Here is a 12,444-nt window from a genome sequence, read left to right on the forward strand (position 1 = left end):
ACCCCACACATCTGTAAGGTCCCTCAGTCGTTGTCACGGGAATTTCATAATTCCTATATGTGTTCATTAACCAATTCAATTAAAATCACTCTGTCTCTTTCTAAAAATGTGTAAGATCCTTATTTGCATAAAGACAGAGACCAGTCTTATCAAAATTAAATAATAGTATTTATTCTCGGAGCGCGCTGCCATAGAACCACAAAAAACAGTTTATATATAAAATATGATGTCATTGGTTATAGAATGAATCTCCTCCTCTCGACCAAGACAAAGCAGGTTCAAAAGTGTATTCCAACCCACTAGCGCACACTCCTGACACATACACTATATCAAGATTAACTTCTGAAGTCTCACCATTATCTATCATTACTTAACAGACAGTTCCAGATACGGAAAACCTGGAGAGGCTCTCGCTGTCTTATTTAATCGCCGCAGAGTTATAGCTGAGTGGGTTCAAACATAGGTTAATGAGCCTCTTTGCTTACTTCAAACACACAACACATCCCTCTCCAACTAAGTTGGAATGGTGTTTATGTTTAATTACTCCTTGTTCATGCTACATAATCTCTTATGAACTAACATTATTGTAAAACAGGGTAGAGTTTAATTAGTTATAGTTCTATTTAAATGTAGACATTGTTTAGTCATTATTCATAAAATTCCTATCAGTCGTGCAGTGAATTTCAAACACAGAATCATAAAGATATATATTTTTAACCTGTAAGCTTATGTGAGAAACTGATCCATCAAGTCAATTAAGGCATTCTAATGATGTCATCTATAATTTTCAAACATTCAGTAACTTTTTGACATTTTGCTGACAGTATAAAAGCAATATGAACTAGATGAGACAATGGCCTGTGGTTAAATGTTTATTTTATTCCAGGTCATCAGTTTGCATTGCGTTACTGTCATTCCTCCTGTAACATCAAAGACTAGCTAGCATGATACTTGAAACGTATGCTGTCATTTAGTCACTATATGAGTTAAGAAAATAACAAACTGAAAAACAAGGGGATGGGAGAGGGGGTTCTGTGGTCTTATTTTAAGATATTCTTCGAAGAGGTAAGGTTTCAGGTAGGACTCCACTGTCCTAGTTTCACCATTGGGGTGCCTGGACAGAGAAGAGCTTGGAATGGGCTGAGCAATGCTGTGTCCTGTCTCTGTCGCTTTTGGGAATCTGTCAGTTGCTATTTGCACAAAATAGTGGCCTCAAGGTTAAAAATGGGCCAGAAATGCCAAGACAATTTCTGGTCCCAGTCTGCCCCTGGAGGTCAATTTCAGTCAGGTGTCCTATTATAAACACTGACATGGAAAGAAAAAGTGAAAGTTGAAAGCAGCTGTAAGAAATAGCCAGCGAGCAGACTTGGCTCACTTGCTAAGTCAGATTCATAACTCACTTCACAGCATAGTGATAGCAGCAGTTGAAAGACAAGATGGGGAACAGCAAAACAACCCAATGCCAGAAGAAAGAGAAGCAGGAGAAAGAGAAATGTTATGACCCCGGAGACAAGACGCTCAAGTTTGTGAACAGAGATGACGACATTAGTAAGATTTTCATTAGTTTAAGACGTTAGACAATTGAAGAGTAAATTAAGCTAATAATTTGTTCTGTATGCTATGTTACCCTAATGACAACTGTGGCAAGTACTTTAAAAATGTAATAGAAGCTTATAGGTTTATATATCAGATACATGTTGCATATGAGTCGTTCTTCAATTGCGGTGGCATTTGCGTCACTCGCCTTTGCAACGATGAAAAACCCTTTAAAATTACAAATAACTACAAATGTTTTTGTTCATATTGAACGGTTATCAATGAAAAAATATTATAGACAATTTATACTGCAGCATTTAATGTTCTGATGGGTAAGCAAATTAGCCTGTCCCAGCAGTGACTCAGTAGAGTTTTATGGTATTTATCTATTATTTTTAATGCTAGAAAGTAAACAAGTATTTCATAGCTTGTATATGTCAATTCAATCAATTAGGGGTATTACAATATTATACTGATTCTACAAATATAATATGTCTTTAAGTTTGTCATAGGTGTTACCGCTTTGAAAATCCCTCATTACAAAGATTGAGCATTCCCCCCAGCGGAAAACTGTTATTGGAGGAGGGGTCTATATTTAAAACAATTATTAGCTATTCGTACCCATTTCGTATGTCATACATTTTAGGATTCGATTGGACATTTGGTGTGTCTAAATTCAAAGTGACAATTGACGATTTAAATGAAAGGAAATTACATTGTAAGCAAAATGATTCATCATATAACTTTAGTAAATCATTTTTCCTGGGTTATAACCTTAGATATGAGCATCTGCGACCTCCATTACAGAAAATGCTCATTTAAAGGGAATACCAGTAGGTAAAATTCAAAAGAGAAACATATTGTTTGTGCTGTGTTTCAGTTGGCGGGGTTATATATGAGTCTCTGAGGGCAGAGATGTCCTGTGGTCATGCTGTCACCCCAGAGTCATTGACCGGATGGTGCCTCAGCCTACTCGACAAGGTAGGCTACTTATGCAGCTAGGAACTCTGGAAGAAAACAAGCTCGGACTGGGAAAATTTGTTTTGAAAGATCATCCAACTCGGAATTCCAAGCTGGGAACTCGGGCCTCTTTTTCGAACTCTGACTTTCTGACCTCAAAATCACTGGTCATTATTTTACCAGTTTTTTCCCCCAGTTGTCTTCAGCGCACCATCTGTCTTCAGCCATAATTGTATGACAGTACAGGCATGTGCACAGATAGAGCACTGGGGATGCTGGAACACCTGCCCTTTTCGCCTAGGGGCATCAATTGAGTATAGCAGTCGCCATACTCCAGCTCAACACCAACAATTTAAAATAAAAATACTTGATATACAGTCAAAAGTTTGGACACCTACTCATTCAAGGGTTTTTCTTTATTATTACTTTTCTACATTGTAGAATAATAGTGAAGACATCAAAACTATGAAATAACACATATGGAATCATGTAGTAACCAAAAATGTGATAAACAAATCCAAATATATTTTAGATTCTTCAAAGTAGCCACCCTTTCCCTTGATGACAGCTTTGCATACTCTTGGCATTCTCTCAAACAGCTTCATGAGGAATGCTTTTCCAACAGTCTTGAAGGAGTAGCCACATTTGCTGAGCACTTGCTGGCTGCATTTCCTTCACGCTGCGGTCCAACTCATCACAAACCATCTCAATTGGGTTGATCTCAGGCGATTGTGTAGGCCAGGTCAGATGATGAGGCACTCCACCACTCTCCTTGGTCAAATAGCCCTTACACAGCCTGGAGGTGTGTTTTGGGTCATTGTCCTGTTGTATTGCTGCAGAATGCTGTGGTACCCTTAATGGTTAAGTGTGCATTGAATTCTAAATAAATCACAGACCATGTCACCATCAAAGCACCCCTACACCATCACACCTCCTCCTCCATGCTTCACGGTGGGAACCATACATGCGGAGCTCATCCGTTCACCTACAGTACATCTCATAAAGAAACGGCGGTTGGAACCAAATACCAAAAATTTGGACTCATCAGACCAAAGGACAGATTTCCACCGGTCTAATGTTCATTGCTCGTATTTTTTGGCCCAAGCAATTCTCCTTCTTATTGGTGTCCTTGAGTAGTGGTTTCTTTTCAGCAATTCGACCATGAAGGCCTGATTCACGCAGTCTCCTCTGAACAGTCAAAGTTGAGACGTCTGTTACTTGAACTCTGTGAATAATTTATTTGGGCTGCAATCTGAGGTGCAGTTAAGTCTAATGAACTTATCCTATGCAGCAGAGGTAACTCTGGGTCTTCCTTTCCTGTGGTGGACCTCATGAGAGCCAGTTTCATCATAGCGCTTGGTAGATAGAAGTCTTGAGGTTTTGCTCACTTGAGGTAGAGTACCTTATGATCAGCTGTACACCACACTATCTATCAAGAGAGTTCCTATCTATATTATTCATAGCTGTCTATTTACCACCACAAACCAATGCTGGCTCTAAGACTGCACTCAACCAGCTGTATAAGGCCATAAGCAAACAAGAAAATGCTCATCCAGAATCGGTGCTCCTAGTGGCCGGGGACTTTAATGCAGGCAAACTGAAATCAGTTTTACATCATTTCCACCAGCATGTCACATGTGTAACCAAAGGGGAAAAACTCCACACACAGAGATGCATACAAAGCTCTCCTCATCCCCATTTGGCAAATCTGACCATAATTATATCCTCCTGATTCCGGCTTACAAGCAAAAACTAAAGCAGGAAGTGCCAGTGACTCACTCTATACGGAAGTGGTCAGATGACACGGACGCTACGCTACAGTACTGGAATACATTCCGGGATTTATCCAATAGTATTGAGGAGTATACCACCTCAGTCATCGGCTTCATCAATAAATGCATCAACGACATCGTCCCAACAGTGACCGTACGTAAATATCCCAACCAGAAACCATGGATTACAGGCAGCATCCGCGTTGAGCTGCCGCTTTCAAGCAGCGGGACACTAATCCGGATGCTTATAAGAAATCCCACTACGCCTTCAGACGAACCATCAAACAGGCAAAGTGTCAATACAGGATTGAGATTGAGTCCTACTACACCGGCTCTGATGCTCGTCCAATGTGGCATGGCATGAAAACTATTACAGACTACAAAGGGAAACCCAGCTGTGAGCTGCCCGGTAGCGCGAGCCTACCAGATGAGCTAAATGCCTTTTGTGCTCGCTTCAACGCAAGCAACACTGAAGCATGCATGAGAGCACCAGCTGTTCCAGACGACTGTGTGATAACGCTCTCTGTAGCCGGTGTGAGCAAGACCTTTAAACATGTCAGCATTCACAAAGCTGAAGGGCCTGACGGATTACCAGGACGTGTACTCAAAGGATGCGTGGAGCAACTTCACTGACATTTTCAACCTCTCCCTGACCGAGTCTGTAATAATATGTTTCAAGGAGACCACCATAGTCCCTGTGCCCAAGGAAGTGAAGGTAACCTGCCTAAATGATTACTGCCCTGTAGCACTCACGTCGGTAGCTATGAAGTGCTTTGAAAGGCTGGTCATGGCTCACATTAACAGCATCATCCCGGATTCCCTAGACCCACTCCAATTCGCATACCGCCCCAACAAAAGGAACACCTATGTGAGAATGCTGTTCATTGACTACAGCTCAGCGTTCAACACCATAGTTCCCTCAAAGCTCATCGCTAAGCTAAGGACCCTAGGACTAAGCACTGCCCTCTGCAACTGGATCCTGGACTTCCTGACGATCCGCCGTGGTGGTAAGGGTAAGCAACAACACATCTGCCACGCTGATCCTCAACACTGGGGCCCCTCAGAGGTGCGTGCTTAGTCCCACGCCTGTACTCCGTGTTCACCCACAAATGCGTGACCAAACACGACTCCAACACCATCATTACGTTTTCTGACGACACAACAGTGGTAGGCCTCATTACCGACAATGATGAGACAGCCTATAGAGAGGAGGTCAGAGACCTGGCAGTGTGGTACCAGGATAACAACCTAGACAGGATCAAGGGAAAGATGAATGGAGCAAAGTACAGAGAGTTCCTTGATGAAAACCTGCTCCAGACCGCTCAGGACCTCCGACTGGGGCAAAGGTTCACCTTCCAACAGGACAATGACCCTACGTACACAGCCAAGCCAATGCAGGGCTTCTCCATGCATCGCACCAACAGAGATAAACACCTCTCTGGGAAGAGGAAGGGCAGGGGTATATGATTCATGATTAACAACTCATGGTGTAATCATAACAACATACAGGAACTCAAGTCTTTCTGGTCACCCGACCTAGAATTCCTTACAATCAAATGCCGGACATTTTACTTACCAAGAGAATTCTAGTCAGCTATAGTCACAGCTGTGTACATTCCCCCTCAAGCAGACACAAAGACGGCCCTCAAGGAACATTGCTGGACTCTATGTAAACTATAAACCATATATCCTGAGGCTGCAGTTATTGTAGCTCGGGATTTTAACAAAGCAAATTTGAGAACAAGGCTACCTTAACTCTATCAGCATATTGATTGCACTACGTGCAGGGCCAATACACTCAACCACTGCTACTCTAACTTCCGCGATGCATACAAAGCCTTCCCCCGCCCTCCCTTCGGCAAATCCGACCACAACGTCATCTTGCTCCTACCATCTAATAGGCAGAAACGCAAACAGGATGTACCAGTGACGAGATCCATTCAACGCTGGTCTGACCAATCGGAAGCCACGCTTCGAGATTGTTTTGATCACGCGGACTGGAAAATGTTCCGGTCAGCCTCAGAGAACAACATCGACCTATACGCTGACTCGGTGAGTGAGTTTATAAAGAAGTGAATTGGAGATGTTGTACCAACTGTGACTATTAAAATATACCTTAACCAGAAACCATGGATGGATGGCGGCATTCACGCAAAACTGAAAGAGCGAACCACCGCATTTAACCATGGAAAGAAGTGTGGGAATATGGCTGAATATAAACAGTGTAGTTATTCCCTCCGCAAGGCAATCAAACAAGCAAAATGCCGGTACAGGGACAAGGTGGAGTGACAATTCAACGGCTCAGACACGAGACGTATGTGACAGGGTCTACAGGAAATCAGACTACAAAAAGAAAACCAGCCACGTCCTCGACACCGACGCCACGCTTCCAGACAAACTAAACACCTTCTTTGCCCGCTTTGAGGATAATACAGTGCCACCGCCGCAGCCCGCTAACAAGGACTGCGCCCCCCCTTCTCCGTGGCCGACGTGAGTAAAACATTTAAACGTGTAAACCCTCGCAAGGCTGCTGGCCCAGACCTCATCCCTAGCCGTGTCCTCAGAGCATGCGCAGACCAGCTGGCTGGTGTGTTTACAGACATATTCAATCACTCCTTATCCTCGTCTGTTGTCCCCACATGGTTAGCATTGTTCCTGTACCCAAGAAGATAACTGAACTAAATGACTACCACCCCGTAGGACTCACTTCTGTCATCATGAAGTGTTTTGGGAGACTAGTCAAGGATCATATCACCGGCCACCCTGGACCCACTTCAGTTTGCATACCGCCCCAACAGGTCCACAGACAACTTAATCGCCATCACACTGCACACTGCCCTATCCCATCTGCACAAATGGAATACCTACTGTATGTAAGAATGCTGTTCATTGACTACAGTTCAGCATTCAACACCATAGTACCCTCCAAGATCATCATCAAACTGGAGGCCCTGGGTCTCAACCCTGCCCTGTGCATTTGGGTCCTGGACTTCCTGACGGGCCGCCCCCAGGTGGTGAAGGTAGGGAAAGGGTGCGTGCTCAGCCCCCTTCTATACTCCCTGTTCACCCACAACTGCGTGGCCATGCACGTCTCCAACTCAATCATCATGTTTGCAGACGACACAACAGTAGTGGGCTTGATTACCAACAATGACGAGACAGCCTACAGGGAGGAGGTGAGGGCACTCAGTGTGCTGTCAGGAAAGTAACCTCTCACACAATTTCAACAAAACAAAGAGATGATCGTGGACTACAGGAAACCGCAGAGGGAGCACCACCCTATCCACATCGAAGGGACAGCAGTTGAGAAGGTGGACATTTTTAAGTTCCTTGGTGTACACATCACAGACAAACTGAAATGGTCCACCCACACAGACAATGTGGTGAAGAAGGTGCAACAGTCCCTCTTCAACCTCAGGAGGCTGATGAAATTTGGCTCGTCACCAAAAACCCTGACAAACTTTAACAGATGCACAATCGAGAGCATCCTGTCGGGCTGTATCACAGCCTGGTACGGCAACTACACCGCCCTCAACCACAAGGCTCTCCAGAGGGTGGTGCGGTCTGCACGACGCATCACCGGGGGCAAACCACCTGCCCTCCATGACACCCGATGTCACAGGAAGGCCAAAAAGATCATCAAGGACAACAACCTCCCGAGCCACTGTTCACACAGTTACCATCCAGAAGGCGAGGTCAGTACAGGTGCATCAAAGCTGGGAGCGAGAGACTGAAAAGCAGCTTCTATCTCAAGGCCATCAGACTGCTAAACAACAATCACTAACTCAGAGAGACTGCTGCATATATTGAGACCCAATCACTGGCCACTTTAATAAATTGATCACTAGTCACTTTAAACAATGCCACTTTAAATAACACCACTTTAATAATGTTTACATTTCTTAAATTACTCTTATCACATTTATGTACTGTATTTTATACAATCTACTGCATCTTGCCTATGCCGCTCGGCCATCGCTCATCCATATACTTATATGTATATATTCTCATTCACCCCTTTAGATTTTTGTGTATTAGGTAGTTGTTGGGGAATAGATTACTTGTTAGATATTACTGCACTGTTGGATCTAGAAGCACAGGCATTTCGCTACACTCGCATTAACATCTGCTAACCATGTGCATGTGACCAATAACATTTGATTTGAGGGTCTGGATACTTACAGTACTAGTCAAAAGTCTACTCATTCCAGGGTTTTTCTTTTCCTTTTACTATTTTCTACATTTGAATAATAGTGAAGACATCAAAACTATGAAATAACACACATGGAATCATGTAGTAACCAAATAAAAACCATTTTTTAAAATAAATTCTTAATGAGTGGGGCGGCAGGTAGCCTAGTGGTTAAAGCATTGGACTAGATCGAATCCCCGAGCTGACAAGGTAAACATCTGTCGTTCTGCCCCTGGACAAGGCAGTTAACCCACTCTTCCTAGGCTGTCATTGAAAATAAGAATTTGTTCTTAACTGACTTGCCTAGTTAAACAAAGGTCAAGTTTAAAAAATGAGTGCATTGCTGCACTTGTTGCATGCACAAGCTACACACCAGGGGTGAGTTTGAAATGAATACTGCCTGTAGTAGGTTACTTTGAAGTTGTCTTGTGGTCAGGGAAAGAGAAGAGGGCAACTGCTGTTTGACTGTTTGTCAGTAGCAGAACAAATTCAAATCAAGTAGCCTATAACTAGTTAGATTGTTTTGACAGCATAGCCTAGCTAACTAGCGGATTCATCTAGCCTACATAAGCGATGATCAGATTACATAGTCGGAACTAAGAAACTGAAATCTACAAATTGTTATACACATGCTTTTTTCATCCAGTTTGCAAGTCCGATATTTCAGTGTTTCCTAATTCCGATTAGCTTGTGAACGTGGTAATAGCACTCTCCAGTAGTGGTTCCAGCAAACATACTTAATTAATTCCTTTCAATCTTTGGTTCTAGCTTGCTTAGCCTACAATGTGTGATGGGTGACTGTGTTTTTGCAGAAAAGTATGACCTAATAATGGAACATTTAGCAACAGGATCAGTTTAAAAGTGTGAATGAATTTGTATTTGTGGGGGGGGGTTACATTTAGCGTCTGCCCCACCAAAGGTCTGTGCACTGCCTTGTGACAGTACAAACATTTATTTAAAATCAACCATTAACCTTTTCAGAATACTCAATTGTTCTGAATTTCGGAAGCTTATAACTTGCCGTCAAGATCAAGAACAAAACTATTTGAATTTGAGTATTTTGTATTTCTCACCGCTGACCACAAACTGTATTTTGTGATTCCAGAAAAAGTGCACATTCATTTGCCCTGCATCACGTGAAGATGGTGAAATGTGTGGTGCGGAGTGGTCTTACACAGAAGTGCGTAAACTGGCTCTTCTGACTCCTGAGGAGATGAAGAAATTTGAGGAGACAATGGCTGACTTGGTTTCAGCCCAGAACTCTTACAAATCGGTCAGTATTTTCTGAAATTGTTTTATGCATTCAACTATCCAGTCATTCAAACTATCACTTTTCAAAGAACTATGAGTATGCAATGTTGCAGGACAGAATCAAGCCTATTTAGTATTCATTTGTACTTATTATTCTACACACCCCACCTCAAACAAGTGTCCAGGCTGCAACTCATATGTTGCAAGGACTGACCTCTCCAACCTGAGAGTCCACTGCACAGTGTGCTCAGCAGAAAAAGGCCAGCTGTACGAGTTCTGCTGGCTGTGCCTGCAGCAGTGGAAAGGTTCACAACAGAGTTCTGACCACTGTGACAACAATGACTGCATGACTGATCTGGAACTGCTGAAGACCTGCCCTACTGTCACATTTGCTGATGTCCAGGGGGTCACCGGCTGCCCATCCACACGTGCCTGTCCCACCTGTGGTGTATTGTTAGAACACGATAAGACTGGCTGTAAAAATATAGAATGCAAGAATTGCAATAAAGAGTTCTGTTTTGTTTGCCTTAAGCTCACAATTGAGTGCTTGAAGACCAGCAAATACTTCATAGGCTGCTCTGCTGGTGTGGCCCCCAGGCAGACTTCTATACCCTCATGGAGTGATAAATAAAGATTTTATCCAGGTGTACCACTTTCCTTCCTACGATCACTTGAATTACTTACACGGATGCAGAACAGGCATAATAGCACAGAAATTGGCATGTATTAACACAAAAATATTATTGAAAATGTCAATGTATTGGTACCTAACTCAAATTATGTATAAAGTCAATATGTGCGTAGTAATACATGTGTAAGAATGTGTAATAATGTATTAGATTCTATAATGTTTTATGATTAACAATCCATATACTACTGATTATTATCTGATCTATTTCTGTTGTTTTATCTGTGCCTGAAACAAAAAGAAAAACGCAAATAGAAATAATAATAATTTCAAAAATGTAATCAATGGTCAACAGAAATGTTTGCCCCCTTAAAATAACCTGGATGTTTTAGAAAAAGTTTTATGAATGCGGTTGTTGTATGAGACATACATTTCTGATAATATTTCTATAATCATGTTATTGTCAACCCTAACCCTAGGTATTGTTCAAGGGGTCCTCTTCTAAATATGTTACCAGTATTGTGATATTGTTTCCTTTATCAATGATTTCCCACTGGGTACAAGAACAATGAATCATCAAACAAATACACATATTTAATTATAGTTATATAATAATGATAATAATGATAGTATTAACAGAAATGATAGTAATAATAACACATTTAATTTGTATAGCGCTTTGCATGACTCAACCCTTTTACATAAACCAGCCAAACAAGATCACATGATCCTTGGTGTCCACATCACCAACAAACTAACATGGTCCAAGCATACCAAGACAATTGTGAAGAGGGCACGATAAAACCTATTCCCCCATAGGAGACTGAAAAGATTTGGGTGGGTCCTCAGATCCTCAAAACGTTCTACAGCTGCACCATAGAGACTGGTTGCATCACTGCCTGGTATGGCAACTGCTCAGCCTCCGACCACAAGGCAATACAGAGGGTAGTGCGAACGGCCCAGTACTTCACTGGGGCCAAGCTTCCTGCCATCCAGGACCTCTATACCCGGCGGTGTCAGAGGAAGGCCCTGTTAATTGCCAAAGACTCCAGCCACCCTTGTCATAGACTGTTCTCTCTGCTACCACACGGCAAGTGGTACCAGAGCACCAAGTCTAGGTCCAAGAGTCTTCTAAACAGCTTCTACCCCCAAGCCATAAGACTCCTGAACATCTAGTCAAATGGCTACCCAGACTATTTTCAGTGCCCCCCCACCACCTCTTTACACCACTGCTACTCTCTGTTGTCATCTATGCATAGTCACTTTAATAACTCCCATGTACATACTACCTAAACTAACTGGTGCCCCCGCATATTGACTCTGTATCGGTACCCCCCTGTATATAGTCTCGCTATTGTTATTTTACTGCTGCTATTGAATTACTTGTTACTTTAATCTCTTATTCTTATCCATACTTTTCTGAAACAGCATTGTTGGTTTGGGGCTCGTAAGTAAGCATTTCACTGTAATGTCTACACCTGTTGTATTCGGCGCATGTGACTAATAAAATTTGAATTGATTTGATATGATGAAACAATATCCAATTTGTCGTGCCTTCAGAAAGTATTCATACCCCTTGATTTATTTTACAATTTTTTGTTACAGACTGAATTCAGAAAGGATTCTTTTAAAATGCTCACCCATCCACACACAATACCCCATAATGACAAAGTGAAATGTGTATTAACTTAAATATAGAAATGATGCATTTACATAAGCATTCACACATCTGAGGCAATACATGTTATAATCACCTTTGGCAGTGATTGCAGCTGTGAGTCCTTCTGGGTAAGTCTCTAATAGCTTTGCAAAATATTCTTTAAAATAAATACTCATGTTCTGTCAAGTTGATTGTTGATCATTGTTAGACAGCCATTTTCAAGTCGAACTGTAACTAGGCCACTCAGGAACAGTCAATGTAATCTTGGTAAGCAACTCCAGTGTGTATTTGGCTTTGTGTTTTAGGTTATTGTCCCGCTGAAAGGTGCATATGTCCTGCAGTGTCTAATAGAAAGAAGACTGAACCAGGTTTTCCTCTAGGATTTTGACTGTGCTTAGCTCTATTCCATATATTTTTAGCCTAAAAAAATTCTCTAGTCTTTGAT

General features: G+C 42.1%; 1 protein-coding gene across 1 annotated transcript; it reads left to right on the plus strand.

Moving 5' to 3' along the window:
- Positions 1-1,352: 1,352 nt before the first annotated feature.
- Positions 1,353-11,876, plus strand: LOC115138881 (potential E3 ubiquitin-protein ligase ariadne-2-like). The gene is made up of 4 exons (XM_029676073.2): positions 1,353-1,548; positions 2,417-2,517; positions 9,566-9,733; positions 9,890-11,876. Exons 1-4 carry the CDS (start codon positions 1,437-1,439, stop codon positions 10,340-10,342), a joined length of 834 nt encoding a protein of 277 aa, XP_029531933.1. The 5' UTR covers positions 1,353-1,436; the 3' UTR covers positions 10,343-11,876.
- The last annotated feature ends 568 nt before the right edge of the window (positions 11,877-12,444 follow it).

This window comes from Oncorhynchus nerka, linkage group LG12, assembly GCF_034236695.1.
Source record: "Oncorhynchus nerka isolate Pitt River linkage group LG12, Oner_Uvic_2.0, whole genome shotgun sequence".
Lineage (NCBI taxonomy): Eukaryota > Metazoa > Chordata > Actinopteri > Salmoniformes > Salmonidae > Oncorhynchus > Oncorhynchus nerka.

Excerpts from the sequence above, each read along its gene's own strand:
- LOC115138881 (XM_029676073.2), top strand. The coding sequence starts at position 1,437 with ATGGGGAACAGCAAAACAACCCAATGCCAGAAGAAAGAGAAGCAGGAG. Across the intron at positions 1,549-2,416 it reads GAACAGAGATGACGACATTA|TTGGCGGGGTTATATATGAG; the intron begins GTAAGATTTTCA and ends GCTGTGTTTCAG. Across the intron at positions 2,518-9,565 it reads GCCTCAGCCTACTCGACAAG|AAAAAGTGCACATTCATTTG; the intron begins GTAGGCTACTTA and ends TTGTGATTCCAG.